A 19,221-nucleotide genomic window follows, 5' to 3' on the forward strand; every position below is an offset into this window, starting at 1 on the left:
AGGAGTTCAAGACAAGCCTGGCCAAGATGGTGAAACCCCATCTCTACTAAAAATACAAAATGTAGCTGGGCATGGTGGCAGGCCCCTGTAATCCCAGCTACTCGGGAGGCTGAGGCAGGAGAACTGCCTGAACCAGGAGGTGGAGGTTGCAGTGAGCTGACACTGCGCCACTGCACTCCAGCTTAGGCAACAGAGTGAGACTCCGTTTCAAAAAAAAAATGAAAAAAACAAAATTCAGAACAAATGAACAGGGCCTTAGGATATCTGCAACAACAGAAACAAGTTTACCATACATGTAACTGGAGTGTCAGAAAAAGAGAAATATAATGGGACAGAAAAAAAAAACTGAAGAAATAAACAAACAAAATTTTCCCCCAAATTTGGTTAAAGACATAAATTTACAGATTCAAAAAGCTCCATGAACCACTAATAGGAAAATTTCAAAGAAAAACATCTAGATGTATCGGCCGGGCGCGGTGGCTCAAGCCTGTAATCCCAGCACTTTGGGAGGCCGAGATGGGCGGATAATGAGGTCAGGAGGTCGAGACCATCCTGGCTAACACGGAGAAACCCCATCTCTACTAAAAAATACAAAAAAACTAGCCAGGCGAGGTGGTGGGCGCCTGTAGTCCCAGCTACTTGGGAGGCTGAGGCAGGAGAATGGCACAAACCCGGGAGGCGGAGCTTGCAGTGAACTGAGATCCGGCCACTGCACTCCAGTCTGGGCGACAGAGCGAGACTCTGTCTCAAAAAAAAAAAAAAAGAAAAACATCTAGATATATCATAAACAAACTGTTGAAAACCAAGGAAAAGAGACAGTTTTGGAAGGAGCCAGAGGAAAAAGACACATTCCACAGGAGAAGAATGACAGCTAACTCCTCACCAGAAATGATGGACACCAGAAGACAATGGTAGAGCATCTTTAAAGCCTTCAACAGCAGATGTGCACTAAAAGAAATGTTGCAATTCTTCAGGCTGAATGAAAATCCTATCTGATGGGAACTTAGATCTTCAGCAAGGAATGCAGAAGTATCAGTAATGGTAACCTGAGATAAAAAGTATTTTTCTCAGCCAGGTGTGGAGGCTCACGCCTGTAATCCCAGCCCTCTGGGAGGCCAATGCAGGTGGATCATGAGGTCAGGAGTTTGAGACCAGCCTGGCCAACATGGTGAAACCGTGTCTCTATTAAAAATACAAAAATGGGCCGGGCGCGGTGGCTCAAGCCTGTAATCCCAGCACTTTGGGAGGCCGAGACGGGCGGATCATGAGGTCAGGAGATCGAGACCATCCTGGCTAACACAGTGAAACCCCGTCTCTAGTAAAATACAAAAAAAAAACTAGCCGGGCGAGGTGGCGGGCGCCTGTACTCCCAGCTACTCGGGAGGCTGAGGCAGGAGAATGGCGTGAACCCGGGAGGCGGAGCTTGCAGTGAGCTGACATCCGGCCACTGCACTCCAGCCTGGGCGACAGAGCGAGACTCCGTCTCAAAAAAAAAATAAAATAAAATAAAAAAATAAAAAAAATACAAAAATGGCCAGGCGCGGTGGCTCAAGCCTGTAATCCCAGCACTTTGGGAGGCCGAGGCGGGCGGATCACAAGGTCAGGAGATCGAGACCACAGTGAAACCCCGTCTCTACTAAAAATACAAAAAATTAGCCGGGCGCGGTGGCGGGCGCCTGTAGTCCCAGCTACTCAGGAGGCTGAGGCAGGAGAATGGCAGGAACCCGGGAGGCGGAGCTTGCAGTGAGCCGAGATCGCGCCACTGCACTCCAGCCTGGGCAACAGCATGAGACTCTGTCTCAAAAATAAATAAATAAATAAATAAATAAATAAATAAATAAAAATAAAAAAATAAAAATAAAAATACAAAAATTAGCCAGGTGTGGTAGTGTGCGCCTGTAATCCTAGCTACTTGGGAGGATGAGGCAGGAGAATCGCTTGAACCTGGGAGGCGGAGGTACAGTGAGCCGAGATCAAGCCACTGCACTCCAACCTGGGGGACAAGAGCGAGACTTCGTCTCAAAAAAAAAAAAAAATTAGCTAGTTGTGGTGGCAGGCACCTGTAATCCCAGCTACTCGGGGGGCTGAGGCTGGAGAATCACTTGAACCCTGGAGGTGGAGGTTGCAGTGAGCCAAGATCACACCACTGCACTCCAGCCTCAGCAACAGAGGGAGACTCCATCTCAAGAACAACAAAAAACAATTCTTCTGAGTCCAGGCGCAGTAGTTCACGCCTGTAATCCCAGCACTTTGGGAGGCCAAGGAGGGCAGATCACCTGAGGTCAGGGAGTTCGAGATCAGCCTGGCCAACATGGTGAAACTTCGTCTCTAAAATAAAAAAAAAAAAAATTAGCCAGGCATGGTGGCACACACCTGTAATCCCACCTCTGCAGGAAGCTGAAGCAGGAGAATCGCTTGAACTCAGGAGGTGGGGAGGTTGCAGTGAGCCAACATCATGCCACCAGACTCCAGCCTGAGCAATAGAGTGAGACTCCATCTCAAAAAAAAAAAAAAAAAAAAAAGGTACTTTTCTCTTAATATATTTAAACTATATATGACAGGCCAGGTGCAGTGGCTCACACCATAATCCCAACACTTTGGGAGGCCAAAGAAGGTGGATCACCTGAGGCCAGGAGTTCAAAACCAGTCTGGCCAACATAATGAAGTCCCGTCTCTACTAAAAATGCAAAAAATTAGCTGGGCGTGGGGGTGGGCGCCTGTAGTCGCAGCTACTGGGAATGCTGAGGCAGGAGAATCACTGGAGCCCGGGAGGCAGAGGTTACAGTGAGCCAAAATCATGCCACTGCACTCCAGCCTGGGTGACAGAGTGAGATTTCATCTCAAAAAAATAAATAAATAAAATATGACAGTCAAAAGCAAAACTTAAGGCATTATCTTGTGGTATTTGTAACATATGTGAGTGTGATGCACATGACAACTGTAACATAAAAGATGGGGTGGGGAAGAGAATTCATGTATAGAGTTACAAGATTTTGACATTTTACATGAAGTATTATAATACTAATTCTAAATTAGACTATGACAAGGGTGCATATTTCTTTTAAAAAAATTGTTTTAGATGGGTGCCTTGCTACGTTGCCCAGGTTGGTCTCAAACTCTGGGGCTCAAGGGATCCTCCTGCCTCGGCCTCCCAAAGCGCGGGGATTATAGGAGTGAGCCACCACACCTGGCCAAGGGGGCATATTTCAAACACCAGAGTAACCAGAAGAATCGCTTTAAAAAGCATTAGATGAACCACAATGGAAATCTCAAATATATTTAATTAATAAGGAAAGGAAAAACGGAAAAAATCAAAAGGACAAATAAAAGGCAAAAAATAAAATGGTAGCAATAAATCCAACTATATCAATATTTACTCTTATATTAATGAACTGAACTCTAATTGTAAGGCAAGGATTGTCGGAATTAATAAAGGAAGACGTAATTATATGCAATCTACAAGACACTTTAAATATAAAGAAAAAGATACACTGAAGACAAATGAATGGAAAAATACATACCATCCAAAAAGTGTGTTTAAGAAGGCTGGAGTGCCTCTACTAATATCAAGTAAAATATATTCCAAAATAAAAAACATTAGGAAAAAAGAAGGGTATTTCAGAATACCACAAGGAACAATTCATCAGGAAAATGTAAGCACAAGTATGTATTTGCCTAATAACAGAGTTTCAAAATACATGAATTAAAATGGAAAGAATTAAAGAAAAAACAATTCCACAATCATAGTTGATCTTAACACTCCTCTCCCAACAACTGACAGAACCAAACCAAAAAACAAAACAGAAGCCAGGCACAGTGGCTCATGCTTGTAATCCCAGCATTTTGGGAGGCTGAGACAGGAGAGTCGCTTGAACCCTAGAGACAGAGGTTGCAGTGAGCCATGATCGCGCCACTGCACTCCAGTCTGGGCGACAGAGAGATCCTGTCCCCCCCCCCAAAAAAAAGAAAAAATAGAAAGCCAGCCAGTCCAGAAGAAAAACCTGGGGCAAAAGATATGAACGGCATTTCACGGTGGCTGCAGAAGGCAAAGCAGCAGCAAACTATGTATGAACACAGCAAGCTCTCTACGAGCTCCAAAGTAACAGAACACAGAGAAGGGTGTGTCCCTGAGGGAAGATGTATATCTGCACTTACTACAGTAGTACAAGTAAGTAGTGGCAGTACCCACAGGTAATTAATAGTAATTATGAAAGCAGCAGGTGCTCTGAGCAGCAGCAAGGCTTCTCAAGGTTTACCTGTTCACATGGTTTTGGCTTTTCAATCAAACCATATTTATTTATTCAAAACAGATATTAAATTATAAAAAATATGAGGCTGCCCGGCACAGTGGCTCACGACTGTAATCCCAGCACTTTGGGAGGCCGAGGCGGGTGAAACACAAAGTCAGGAGTTCGAGACCAGCCAGGCCAACATGGTGAAACTCTGTCTCTACTAAAAATACAAAAATTAGCTGGGTGTGGTGCCGTGCGCCTGTAATCCCAGGCGGGGCAACACAGCGAGACTCCGTCTCGGCGGGGGGCAAAAAAATATGAGGCTGTCACAAAAGTGCTAATGTTTTCCCTGCTGTCAATGTTGACGTCACGTGAAAGCTGGTATGGACACATCGGATGAGGAATTCAGTCTAAGGGCCTCTCAGGAGCCAAGGCCCAATGACCAGGCTAAGTGGACCCAGCAAAGACAGAGGGAGGGGTCCTGAGGCACGAACACAGAGAAAGTCCTATGCTCGAGGCAAACAAGGACGAGGTACAAGATGAGAGCCAGAAGGGGCCACTGTGCTGCCTCACAGACCTGGGAAGAAGTTTTTTGAGAAAAGACTTTCATTTTTCAAGAGGGAGATTACTTTAAAGAATAAGGCCTAGTACAGTGGCTCAAACCTGTAATCCCAGCACTCTAGGAGGCTGAGGCAGGCAGATCATTTGAGCCCAGGAGTTTGAGACCAGCCTGGGCAAACTGGTGAAACCCCGTCCCTACCCAAAATGCAAAAACTCAGGTGGACATGGTGGCACGCACCTGTAGTTCCAGCTACTTGGGTACTTGAGGCGGAAGCATCACTTGAGCCCAGAGGGTAAAGGCTGCAGTGAGCTGAGATCATAACACTGCACTCTAGCCTGTGTGACAAAGCGAGACCCTGTCTTTAAAAGAAATAAGAAAAGCTGGGTGCAGTGGCTCATGCCTGTAATTCCAGCACTTTGGGAGGCTGAGATGGGCAGATCACCTGAGGTCTGGAGTTTGAGACCAGCCTGACCAACATGGAGAAACTCCATCTCTACTAAAGATACAAAATTAGTGGCCGGGCGCGGTGGCTCAAGCCTGTAATCCCAGCACTTTGGGAGGCCGAGATGGGCGGATCACGAGGTCAGGAGATCGAGACCATCCTGGCGAACACGGTGAAACCCTGTCTCTACTAAAAAATACAAAAAACTAGCCGGGCGAGGTGGCGGGCGCCTGTAGTCCCAGCTACACAGGAGGCTGAGGCAGGAGAATGGCGGGAACCCGGGAGGTGGAGCTTGCAGTGAGCTGAGATCGTGCCACTGCACTCCAGCCCGGGCGACAGAGTGAGACTCCATCTCAAAAAAAAAAAAAAAAGGCCGGGCGCGGTGGCTCAAGCTTGTAATCCCAGCACTTTGGGAGGTCGAGACGGGCGGATCACGAGGTCAGGAGATCGAGACCATCCTGGCTAACCCGGTGAAACCCCGTCTCTACTAAAAAATACAAAAAACTAGCCAGGCGAGGTGGCGGGCGCCTGTAGTTCCAGCTACTCGGGAGGCTGAGGCAAGAGAATGGCGTGAACCCGGGAGGCGGAGCTTGCAGTGAGCTGAGATCCGGCCACTGCACTCCAGCCTGGGCGACAGAGCGAGACTCTGTCTCTGAAAAAAAAAAAAAAAAAAAATTAGCCAGGCGTGGTGGCGCATGCCTGTAATCCCAGCTACTTGGGAGGCCGAGGCAGGAGAATCGCTTGAACCCGGGAGGCAGATGTTGTGGTGAGCCGAGATGGTGCCACTGCATTCCAGCCTGGGGAACAAGAGTGAAACTCCATCTCAAAAAAAAAAAAAAAAAAGCATTCAGTAAGATGGTAGAATACAAAACTCAACAGCCATCCTATATACAGAAAACTAGTTAGAAAATATGACATGAGACCCCAGGAACAAAAACTAAACAATTAAGAATGCATAATGCATTCACCGAGAAAGCTGCAAAATCTTTCCTTTTTTTCTTCTTTGGCAAGATCTTTAAGAAAACTTTGAAACACTACTAGGGCCAAGGACTGTCATTAAATAACCCGCTTAAGACTGTTACATACACTACACATTCACAGGCAGAAGGCTAGTAAGTAAACTACAGACATTACCTAACACTTGGAAAGCATCAGAGAGAAATGGGGCAACGCTGTGTAACGTGTGCTGATGCTGAATTACCTCTAACACAAAGAAAAAAAAACGAGGTAGAACAGCGGTTTGCACACATTACCATGCTGTTCAAATGCATATACATAATGTTTATGTGATGCGCGCATGCATAGCTATTCTCATATGCCAGGCAGATCTCTGCAAGGACACCCAAAAACTGGCTAATGGACTTGCCACCAGGAGGGCTGGTGTCTGAGGCATGTCAGTGGGAGATGGGCTTTTCATCAGACATACCTCTGTATCGTTTGCATATTGGACTATATATATCAATAGTCTATCTACAAAATACCCTACTTATAAAACTATTTACAAAAGTTAACATTACAGGCCAGGCGAGGTGGCTCATGCCTGTAATCTCAACACTTTGGGAGGCCAAGACAGGCGGATCAGCAGAGGTCAGGAATTTGAGACCAGCCTGGCCAACATGGTGAAACCCCGTCTCTACTAAAAATACAAACATTAGCTGGGCATGGGGGTGCACACCTGTAATCCTAGTTACTTGGGAGACCAACTGCTTGAACCTGGGAGGCGGAGGTTCACTGAGCTGAGATCACATCTCTGCACTCCAGCCTAGGCGAGAGTGAGACTCTGTCTCAAAACAAAACATTGCATTATAAAAAAGACTTACAAACTTACCAGAAACAAACACATTTACAAAATCTCAAACACATTTTTAAACTATTCTCATTCTAAAATTCATATGGAAAAGTTAAGTGTACATAAATAGCCAAGGAAATTTTGAAAAAAGTGAGGAAATACTATCAAATATTAAAGAACATTAATATAAAGCTACACTATTAACATAAATTTCCAGACCAAGCATGGCTGCTCACACCTGTAAGCCCAGCACTTTGGGAGGGAGATCAGGCAGGAGGAGGATCCCTCGAGCTCAGGAGTTGGAGGCCAGCCTAGGTAACATAGTGAGACCCCCCAACTCTCAAAAAGTAAAAAAGAATTTAAATTCATTTCCAGCAGGGCACAGGGGCTCATGTTTGTAACCCCAGTGCTTTCGAAGGCCAAGTTGGGAGGATCACTTGAGGCCAGGAGGAGTTCTAGACCAGCCTGGGCAACATAGCAAGACCAACCTGTTTTTTTTTGTTTGTTTTTTTTTTTGAGATGGAGTCTGGCTCTGTCGCCCAGGCTGGAGTGCAGTGGCTGGATCTCAGCTCACTGCAAGCTCCGCCTCCTGGGTTTACGCCATTCTCCTGCCTCAGCCTCCCGAGTAGCTGGGACTACAGGCGCCCGCCACCTCGCCCGGCTAGTTTTTTGTATTTTTTAGTAGAGACAGGGTTTCACCGTGTTCGCCAGGATGGTCTCGATCTCCTGACCTCGTGATCCGCCCATCTCGGCCTCCCAAAGTGCTGGGATTACAGGCTTGAGCCACTGCGCCCGGCCAACCAACCTGTTTTTTTAATTTCCACCGTCACTTCTTAAGTTAAAATGAATTCCAGATGGGCCATAGAAGTAAAAATAAAAGCTAAAAGTACTGAAAGAAAACATGAAATATTTAATAACTTTATTGACATATATAGGTCAGGAGTTTGAGACCAGCCTGGTCAATATGGTGAAACCCCATCTCTACTAAAAATACAAAAAAATTAGTTGGGCGTGGTGGCGGGCGCCTGTAGTTCCAGCTACTCGGGAGGCTGAGGCAGGAGAATTGCTTGAACCCAGGAGGCGGAGGTTGCGGTGAGTAGAAGCTGCACCACTGCACTCCAGCCTGGGCAACAGAGCGACAATCTGTCTCGGAAAAAAAAAAAAAAAAAAGACAAATAAGATATTCTGAGGACAGGTGTCTGGGCCTGGCAGTGTCAGGGGTCAGTGAGGCCTGAAAGGGTAAGAGGGCTGAGCTCACGGGTGACTGAGGTAGTGCAGTATGGGCGAGAGGATTCCACAGATACAAGACGTACACATGTGAGGCCAGGCACACGCTAGAACCTGGAAACACTTTCCCAAGAGAAAAAAAATTCAAGAAGTCTGGATTTTCTATATAGGTAGATCTGCCTAAACCATTATTTCTCCCCTGTTGCACAAGACAAGTATTGTCTTAGCTAAATTCACTCATCATTCAATCAATCCAAACAATTTACCTGCCCACTCATCCACACAGGTGACAATGGCAAGGGCATCTGCAACACAGAAGGCTGCCAAGAACACGTTCCATTTCTTAGACTCAGGCAGAGGAATGCTTGAACCACTGCACCAGGAGGAGGAGAGGACAGAGATGATTAAGAAAGAGATAAAGGGCCGGGCGCGGTGGCTCACGCCTGTAATCCCAGCACTTTGGGAGGCCGAGACAGGCGGATCACGAGGTCAGGAGATAGAGACCATCCTGGGTAACACGGTGAAACCCTGTCTCTACTAAAAATACAAAAAATTAGCCGGACATGGTGGTGGGCGCCTATAGTCCCAGCTACTCCAAAGACTGAGGCAGGAGAATAGCGTGAACCCAGGAGGCAGAGCTTGCAGTGAGCCGAGATTGCGCCACTGCACTCCAGCCTGAGAGACAAAGCAAGACTCCATCTAAAAAAAAAAAAAAAAGGCCGGGCGCGGTGGCTCAAGCCTGTAATCCCAGCACTTTGGGAGGCCGAGACGGGCGGATCACGAGGTCAGGAGATCGAGACCATCCTGGCTGACACGGTGAAACCCCGTCTCTACTAAAAAACACAAAAAACTAGCCGGGCGAGGTGGCGGACGCCTGTAGTCCCAGCTACTCGGGAGGCTGAGGCAGGAGAATGGTGTGAATCCGGGAGGCGGAGCTTGCAGTGAGCTGACATCCGGCCACTGCACTCCAGCCTGGGCGACTGAGCGAGACTCCGTCTCAAAAAAAAAAAATTAGAATTAAAATGTCCCTGAGCTGAAAACTGACATATTTTCCAAATGGAAGCAACAGTGCATGATACAGACCACAAATCACAAACACCTGTGGACGCCAGACCACAAACGACAAAGAGAAAAAACCTCAATCTCCAAGGAGGAAAAAACCCGAGTCAGCTACAAAAGAAACAAGAACCAAATTAATAGGACAGTTGGCCGGGCACAGTGGCATACGCTTGCAATCCCAGCACTTTGAGGGCCAAGGCCGTCAGATCACTTGAGGTCAGGTGTTTGAGACCAGCCTGGCCAACGTAGTGAAACCCCACCTCATAAAGACAAGAAAAACAAATAAATAAATAAATAATTGATCAGACAGCGGTGCTAGAAGAAAGCAACAGCATCACATTCTGAGGGAAAATTATTATTATTTTTGTTGTTGAGATGGAGTCTCACTCCGTCGCCCAGGCAGGAGTGCAGTGGTGCAATCTCAGCTCACTGCAACCTCTGCCTCCCAGTTTCAAGTGATTCTCCGGCCTCAGCCTCCCCAGAGGCTGCGATTACAGGCATGTGCCACCACACTCAGTTAATTTTTGTATTTTTATTAGAGATGGGGTTTCACCATGTTGGCCAGGCTAGTCGTGAACTCCTGATCTGCCCGCCTCAGCCTCCCAAAGTGCTGGGATACAGGCGTGAGCCACCGCGCCCTGTCACAAGGTATGCTTTTATACGCGACTGGTTTTGAAAAGACATAATATTCAGCGTTGCTTTGTAATAGGCAGTCTTGATGCCTGCTAATGGGCATATAAATTGATAATGCCTTCTTGGACAATTTGGCAGTATCCGCTAACATTTCAAAAATGCATAGGCTCTGAAACATCAATTCTAAAACTCTAATTATATAAAGCTAAAGAAATATTAGCCGGGCGCAGTGGCTCAAGCCTGTAATCCCAGCACTTTGGGAGGCCGAGACGGGCGGATCACGAGGTCAGGAGATCGAGACCATCCTGGCTAACCCGGTGAAACCCAGTCTCTACTAAAAAATACAAAAAAAAACCTAGCCAGGCGAGGTGGCGGGCACCTGCAGTCCCAGCTACTCGGGAGGCTGAGGCAGGAGAATGGCAGGAACTCGGGAGGCGGAGCTTGCAGTGAGCTGAGATCGCGCCGCTGCACTCCAGCCTGGGGGACAGAGCGAGACTCCGTCTCAAAAAAAAAAAAAAAGAAATACTGCACGTGGACAAATATTTAAGTACTTATCCATTCTATGCAGTATTGTAATAAAAATTAAAACCTGAAATAATCTTTATTGAGTCCATTAATAGGACAATGTTTAAGCAAATGACAAGTCCACCATACAGAATACTGTGTGGTCACTGGAAAGCACGTGGACCTGTGTACACTGAATTGAAAAGATGTGGAAACAATGCTGGGAGAGTTAAAATTTTCTGGAGCACAACGTACCACAATGCAAACATAGTTTAGGCTTTTTAGAGTGAAAACAGTTATACGAAGACATTTATGTTTACACGTGTAACAGTGTGTACAGCCCCAAAGGAACAGAACTGTTCACTGCTGTTACCTCCCAGTGGGGACTGGGAAAGCAGAGGTTAGGGTCATTCTCTCTTTTATTGGCGCATCCATTATTCCAGGCCCCGAGGACACAACTGCATCAACGACATCGAGTCCACCTGCTCTGGAAACCCGGGTGACTGCTGTTGGTTTTGTTCACTACGGCGTTCCCAGAACCCGTACTGCACCGGGCACTGAGCGGGCGCTCACATGTGCGTCCAATGAACGATTTAACAAATGAACAGTCAGTGCGCTACTGAGGGGCGGGGAGGGGTAAAGCACCATCCAGGGAACTCGCACGATCACCCCGAGTGAGTCCGTTCCCCGCCACACGCACCCGCAGAGACTCCGCGCTCCGCAGCGGCTCCACCAGCTCATGCGCTACCTGATTGGACCGGAAGCTCCAGAAGGGACGACCCCGCGGCCGCTCCGCCCGACCCCGCGACGCCCCAAGCCCCGACCTCCTTCAAGGCTCGGAGGAGCCAGTGTCGAGACGAGTCCAGCCGAGAAAAAGGCAGCCCGGCCGGAGCTGGCGAGGAGTGGAGCGAAAGGAAACGCGCCTGCAGAGATGGGCCTCGCCGGACCTCCCACGCCCGTGAAGCAGGTGCCGGTGCCGGCGCCTCGCGCCCCGGAGCACCTAGGAGGGACGACCCTGCAGTCTCCGTGGCCCGGCCCGCCCGCTGCCCGTCCAGCCAGGCCGCCCTCACCTCCCGGGACGGCCGCCAGCGCCGGCGCCCGCAGCAGAGGCCGCAGGCGGCGGCCCCACAGCAACAGCGCCCGCAACTCGCGCGCCATGTCGTCCTCCCAGAGCGCCGCGCACAGCCACGCGGGACCAAACAGGATGGGACGGGGCGGGACGAGGCCGCGCGGGGCGGGGCTTTCCTCGGGCGCGGGGCGGTGACGTCACGGCGGGCCCCGGGCTGTCCGGGCAGCTGCCTGCTCTGGCGCGTGGCGGGGTACGACCCCTCGCGTGGACAGTAAGCCTGGGGGCGGGGCCTCTGTGACCTTGGGTCGCGTTGTCAAGGGCGACGGGGCGTGCGCGCGGAGCTGGGGGAGGTGGCCCCGCCGCGCCCGGCCCACGCTGGTCGGCTGCGCCTAGCTGTGCGCATTCCTGGAATGGGGCGGATGTCAGTATCCACGCGAGAGTGTGGAGGTGGCGTCGGGGAAGAAGCAGTTCCCGTCTCTGCGACCTTTGTGAATCCCGGCCATCCGTATAGGCCTCTGCAAGTCTCTTGCAAACCAAGACTGGCCAAAAAGCTAAAACGAATGAGGAAGGGAATTCCAGGCTTGACTGGCTACACCAAAACGTGAACCCAGTAACCAACGCCACCAGGAAAACTGCGGTTATTCGTGTATTCCACTTCTTTTGCCCTTGTCGAGAAGAGTCAAACTAAAATATTTAGAAGTTTATTCTGAGCCAAATATTAGTGTGCATGGAGGGAGGCAGAGTCTCAAAAGGTCCTGAGAACTTGTGCCCAAGGTGGTTTGGGTTACAGCTTGCTTGGTTTTATACATTTTAAGGAGACATAAGACATCAGTCAATACATGTAAGACATAGGTTGGTTCTGTATGGAAAGGCAGGACAACCCAAAGGGTGAAATACTTAGAGGTCATAGGTGGATTCAAAAATTTTCTGATTGGCAATTGGTTCAAAGAGTTGAGTTCCGGCTCGGCGGGGTGGCTCACGCCTGTAATCCTAGCACTTTGGGAGGCTGATGTGGACGGATTGTCTGAGGTCAGGAGACCAGCCTGGCCAACATGGTGAAACCCCATCTCTACTAAAATACAAAAAATTAGCCGGGCAAGGTGGCACCTGTCGTCCCAGCTTCTGGGGAGGCGGAGGCGGAGGCGGAAGAATAGCTTGAACCCGGGAGGCTGAGATTGCAGTGAGCTGAGATCGTGCCACTTGCACTGCAGCCTGGGCCACAGAGCTGTGACTCCGTCTCAAAGTAAATAAATAAATCCCAGCACTTTGGGAGGCCGAGACGGGCGGATCACGAGGTCAGGAGATCGAGACCATCCTGGCTAATATAGTGAAACCCCGTCTCTACTAAAAATACAAAAAACTAGCCGGGCGAGGTGGCGGGCGCCTGTAGTCCCAGCTACTCTGGAGGCTGAGGCAGGAGAATGGCGTAAACCCGGGAGGCGGAGCTTGCAGTGAGCTGAGATCCGGCCACTGCACTCCAGCCTGGGCGACAAAGCGAGACTCCATCTCAAAAAAAAAAAAAAAAAAAAAAAGTAAATAAATAAATACAAAGTTGAGTTCTACAAAGCTGAGACCCCATCTCAAAAAAAAAAAAAAAAAAAAAAATAGAGTTCTACAGACCTGGAATTAATGAAAAGAGTGTCTGAGTGAAGATAAGAAGTTGTGGGCATGAGCACGGTGGCTCGCCTGTAATCCCAACACTGGGAGGCCGAGGTGGTCGAATTGCTTGAGGTCAGGAGTTGGTGACCGCGTGGGCAACATGGTGAGACCCTGTCTGTACTAAACATACCTGTACTGGATGTGGGTGGCAGAGGCCTGTAATCCCAGCTATAAGGGAGCCTAAGGTGGAGCTATAAGGGAGCCTAAGGTGGGTGGATTGCTTAAGCCCAGGAGGGAGAGGTTGCAGTGAGCCAAGTTCATGCCACTGAACTCCAGCTTGGGCAACAGAGCCACACCCTGTCTCAAAATATAAAAATAAAAGCAAGAGGTTGTGGAGACCAAGGTTCTTATTATGTAGAGGAAGTCTCATAGATGCCCACCCTTACAGGTAATAGATGACAAACGTTTTTGCAGATGTTTTCTATTCAGACCGTTAAAAGTTCCTAGACCCTCAGCCAATCTCTTCAGAATCAGAAAAAGACTTGGAAAGGTGGCCTGATGTGGTGGCTTACGCATATAATCCCAGCACTTTAGGAGGCCAAGGTGGTCTTATCACTTGAGGTCAGGAGGTTGAAACCAGCCTGGCCAACATGGCAAAACCCTATCTCTTCTAAAAATACAAAAATTAGGCCGAGATACAAAAATTAGGCTTACACCTGTAATCCCAGCACTTTGGGAGGCTGAAGCGGGCAGATCACCTGAGGTCGGGAGTTCGAGACCAGCCTGACCAACATGGAGAAACTTCGTCTCTACTAAAAATACAAAAAATTAGCCAAGCGTGGTGGTGCATGCCTGTAATCCCAGCTACTCAGGAGGCTAAGGCAGGAGAATCGCTTGAACCCAGGAGGTGAAGGTTGCGGTGAGCTGATATCGTGCCATTGCACTCCAGCCTGGGCAACAAGAGTAAAGGTCTGTCTCAAAAAAACACAAAATTACCTGGGAGTGGTGGTGTGCACCTGTGGTACAGCTGGGACTACTCGGGAGGCTGAGGCAGGAGAATCGCTTGAACCCAGGAGGCAGAAATTGCAGTGAGCCAAGATCGCACCACTGCACGCCCACTCCAGCCTGGGTGACAGAGCAAGATTCCGTCTCAAAAAACAAAAAACAAACAAACAAACAAAAAAACTCCTTTATAATGTTAACGCTGGTCAGTTATGCCTCATTTCCAAGGGGAGGAGCGTATAACGAGGCATGACCGACCCCCTCCTTCCAATTATGGCCTGAACTAGTTTTTTAGGTGTCTTTGAAATCCCCTTGGCTGAGAGGAATGGTCCATTCCGTGGGTTGGGGACTTACAATGTATTTTTGCCAGCCGGGCACGGTGGCTCACGCCTGTAATCCCAGTACTTTGGGAGGCCGAGGCAGGCGGATCATCTGAGGTCGGGAGTTTGAGACCAGCCTGACCAACATAGAGAAGCCCCATCTCCACTAAAAATACAAAATTAGCCGGGCGTGGTGTCACATGCCTATAATCCCAGCTACTCGGGAGGCTGAGGCAGGAGAATCACTTGAATCTGGGAGGCAGAGGTTGCAGTGAGCCGAGATCACGCCACTGCACTCCAATCTGGGCAACAGGAGCAACCATCTCAAACAAACAAAACATTAGCTAGGTGTGGTGGTGGGTGCCTGTAATCACAGCTACTTGGGAGGCTGAGGCAGAGAATTGCTTGAACCTGGGAGTCGGAGGTTGCAGTGAGCCAAGATCGTGCCACTGCACTCCAGCCTGGGTAACAGAGCAAGACTCCATCTCAAATAACAACAAAAAGAATTTATTTTTGCCTTACACCCTGCTGGAGGTTAGAGTCTAGTTGGAGATTCAGACCATAAACCCTGGTCTAACATTTGGTCCAGACCCAGCTGAAACCTCATCATGCTGATTTCCCAGCACCTCCTCAGTCCCAAGTAGGGCCCAGGCAGCTCCACTGAGGTTCCCAGGTAATTCGGAGGCACACTGAAGATTCACTGCCATACTCCAATAACTGTACAAAAATAGCGACTCCAGCTCGTGGCAGGTGCTGCAGAGAAGCGCGGGAGCCAGGAGCGTGACCTCCAGAGGGGCCGGGACAGAGTTGGGTGTTGGAAGAGGAGGTGTCAGGAAATGCTTCCAGGTGGAAAGTGGCAAGTTCCCAGCTTAAGCAATTGAGAAGGGGAACAGAAAGAGGGTGGGCAGATTTGGGTGGAAGAGCAGGGTCCTCTCACCTGGACCACTCCAGCAGCCACGACAGGCCCCTGCTTCCACTCTCACAGCCTCCCATCCTCCACGGCAGCCAGATCATACTCCGTCTCTCAGATCCTCCAATGATCCCCCTGCCAACACACATGCATGTCCTTAGAATCATTTCCAGACTCCTGCCTCCTCCTGTAGGCCTGCATGGGCCTGCCTGTGTTCCCCATCACCACGCTCCAGGCAGAGCCCTTTCCAGCATATGCCCAGGGAATGGGGGCAAGGTTGGGGAGCGTCTTGGCTTCACATTTCATCCCTTTTTCGCCACATTCAGGAAATCATCTTTTTTTTTTTTGAGATGGAGTCTTGCTCTGTCACCCAGGCTGGAGTACAGTGGTGCGATCTTGACTCACTGCAAGTTGCACTTCCCGGGTTCACGCCATTCTCCTGCCTCAGCCTCCTGAGTAGCTGGGACTACATGCGCCCGCCACCACGCCTGGCTAATTTATTTTTGTATTTTTAATAGAGACGAGGTTTCACCGTGTTAGCCAGGATGGTCTTGATCTCCTGACCTCGTGATCCGCCCGCCTCGGCCTCCCAAAGTGCTGGGATTATAGGCGTGAGCCATGGCGCCCTGCCGGACCTGTGGCTTTTTAAGGTACTGAGGGATCCAAGGCGTGCCCTAAGATGGCCACACACAGATTTCAGCCTCTGCGTAAACCAATAATCTAGAAAGAGGAAAACATGTTTACACACAGACATACTTGAATTAGTGGAGAATGACCGGGAGCTGCTTTTGGAGGGAAAGGGAAGAATCCCCAAGTCTCCTGCCCACCTCTATGGCCAGTATGAGGCTGCCATACAAAGTCCCTGCCTTCCACTGGGGACAGCTGAAGGCTGTGACAAATGCCCGGTGCTTTATTCACAATAGCCAAAATGTGGAAGCAACTCAGGTATCCATGGACAGACGAATGGATCAGCAAAATGTGGTCTGTTCATACAATGGAATATTACTCAGCCATAAAAAGGAAGGAAGTGGCCGGGCGAGGTGGCTCATGCCTATAATCCCGGCATTTTGGGAGGCCAAGGTGGGCGGATCACTTGAGGTCAGGAGTTCGAGGCCAGCCTGGCCAACATGGTGAAACCCCGTCTCTACTAAAAATATAAAAATCAGCCAGGCATAGTGGTGCATGCCCGTAATCCCAGCTACTCGGGAGGCTGAGGCAGGAGAATCACTTGAACCTGGGAGGTGGAGGTTGCAGTGAGCCAAGATTGTGCCATTGCCCTCCAGCCTGGTGATCGAGCAAGACACTGTCTCAAAAAAATAAAATAATAAAATCAAATAAAGAAGCCAGGAGAGACCCTGACTCCGCAAAAAACACAAATACTAGCCAGGTGAGCCAGGCATGGTGGCTCACTCCTGCAATCCCAGCACTTTCCAAGGCCAAGGCAGGGAAATCTGTTGAGTCCAGGAGTTCAAGACCAGCCTGGGCAACATGGCAAAATGCTGTCTCTACAAAAAATACAAAAATTAGCCAGGTGTGGTGGTGCCTGTAGTCCCAGCTACTTGGGAGGCTGAGGTGTGAGCATCGCTTTTGCCCAGGAGGTTGAGGCTGCAGTGAGTGGTGATCACACCACTGCACTCCAGCCTGGGCAACAGAGCAAGACTCTTGTCTCAAAAATAAATAAATAAATAAATAAAAAACAAGTGAGGATTGGTCTGGCCTGAGAGAAAACAGAGTGAAAGGGCAGCTCAGTCCTATGTGCCCAGGGGAATTGCACAGGCCACTTGGGCAGCTCTGCAAGGCCCCCTCCTGGCTGGTGTGGCTGCCTGGTGGCTCTGTCCCCACCACCCCACCCTGCCACCTCAAGACTGCTCCTTTACCTGGGTGCCGTGGGCCTGGATTCCAGACGGTTGGTGTCCTGAGCAGCGCCTGCTATCCCGGGGTCTCCTTGGGTGTAAAGAGAGCCCCTCAGTCCTGGTTCTCAAGCTGGTCCCTGGGGCATGGATGGAGGACAGCACTTCGGGCAGGTGGAAATGCGGACCATCTGCTATCTTTCCTGATGTCTGGCCTTGAAGATGCCAACTCCCCCAGGCATGAGGTGAAGGGGGATGTTGTCCATCACCCCTGTTAGCCCCATCACTTTATGGTGGTGCCACGCTGGCGTGCACAGCCTTGGCCCTGCAGCTCATGAAACGTGAAGGATGGTGGAAACGTGTTCCACCTCACCTGGGTGATTGGTCGGGAATGCTAGGCATCCCTAATTATGTCTTTGAAAAACAAGCATGACTTGATTCCCTTTTCAATTTCCCTCACAACCTGCACTTGTCACAAGTGAACAGGAAGGACATCTCCTAGCACCTCTGTATTCTCCAGGGGCAAGCAACATGGTCAGGGAACGCCTTCCAGGTAACTTCAGGTTTCAAGCCCACTGCAGGGACTGTTGGCTGCCCCTGGTGTTTCTCAGCCTTAGCTCTGCCGAGACTCCTATCCTGTTGCAGAGGACCTGAGGCTGCCACTGGGTGCCACATCCTTTTTTTTCTTTTTTTGAAATGGAGTCTCCTTCTGTCGCCCAGGCTGGAGTGCAGTGACACAGTCTCGGCTCACTGCAACCTCTGCCTCCCGGGTTCAAGCAATTCTCCCGCCTCAGTCGCCCGTGTAGCTGGGACTACAGGCACCACGACTGGCTAATTTGTGTATTTTTAGTAGAGATAAGGTTTTATTTGTTTTTGTTTTTGTTTTTGAGACAGACTCTCGCTCTGTTGCCCAGGCTGGAGTGCGGTGGTGCAATCTCCACTCACTGCAAGCTCCGCCTCCCGGGTTCACGCCATTCTCCTGCCTCAGCCTCCCGTGTGGATGGGACTACAGGCGCCCGCCACCGCGCCCGGCTAATTTTTGTATTTTTAGTAGAGACGGGGTTTCACCGTGTTAGCCAGGATGGTCTCGATCTCCTGACCTCGTGATCCGCCCATCTCGGCCTCCCAAAGTGCTGGGATTACAGGCGTAAGCCACCGCGCCCAGCCGAGATAAGGTTTTATCACATTGGCCAGGCTGGTCTGGAACTCCTGACCTCTAGTTATCCGCCTACCTCAGCCTCCCAAACTGCTGGGATTATAGGCGTGAGCCACCGTGCCTGACCAAGAAAACTATTTCTTGCTGCTAGTCTGGAGCCATGGGGACTCCAGATCAGAGATGATAAAGCCTGCTCGTCACTCAGTTCCCTTCCATGCACTGGGTGGGGATGGATCAGCCTCACTCACACCAGGAGCTTGGCGCTGTGGACACTAGGGGTGCCCAGCATGAGGACTGTCAACGTTTCTTTTTCTCCAATGCCGAAGGTAACCAGTGGGCAGTCCAACACAGGCAAGCCGATCCCCACCAGGCCTCTGTAAGGCCTTGGTTACCGCTTACTGCCGCCACGATGCTCGCGGGCTACGTAGGTGCATTATAAATTCCTCGCTTTCCCAAGGCACCCCAAAGTGAGTCCGAGGTGAACGGGTGGAGAGAGGAGAGGCGGAGGTGTAGGACAGTTTTCCAGTATAGAGTTAAGGACTGGCACCCTCTCTGTCCCTCGCTGCTCTGTGAACTTGATGGTTTCTTAACCACCTCTGTTTTCCTACAAGAATACATGTAAACAGCATTCGTCACATGCTGTATTTTCCCATCTCTTCACTTTCTTACCCACAGGAGGAAGGCAGAATTTGGGAACTCAATTAAAGTTGATGCTGAGGCCCTTACTCCAGGCCCAGGACTCCTGGCTGGGTGGTGTTCCTTTGTCAATCCCCTCAACCTCACAGAGCCACAGCTCAACCTTTATAATCTTCTCTGTCCGAATCTCTTCCTAATCTCCTTAAAAATATCTGTAATACGGCCGGGCGC

At 49.7% G+C, this 19,221-nt stretch overlaps 1 protein-coding gene across 2 annotated transcripts in view; it reads right to left on the minus strand.

Moving 5' to 3' along the window:
• Window positions 1–11,622, minus strand: part of TRAP1 (TNF receptor associated protein 1) — a 60,309-nt gene extending 48,687 nt beyond the window's left edge. For both annotated transcript variants that reach the window (XR_012429657.1, XM_005591092.4), the window contains exon 1: window positions 11,519–11,622. Coding sequence is in view for 1 of the 2 variants with exons in the window: in XM_005591092.4 (XP_005591149.1) it covers window positions 11,519–11,606 (88 nt within the window). In the remaining variant the exon portion in view is untranslated. The remainder of the gene's footprint in view (window positions 1–11,518) is intronic.
• Window positions 11,623–19,221: the final 7,599 nt, after the last annotated feature.

Source organism: Macaca fascicularis, chromosome 20 (assembly GCF_037993035.2).
Source record: "Macaca fascicularis isolate 582-1 chromosome 20, T2T-MFA8v1.1".
Classification (NCBI taxonomy): Eukaryota; Metazoa; Chordata; class Mammalia; order Primates; family Cercopithecidae; genus Macaca; species Macaca fascicularis.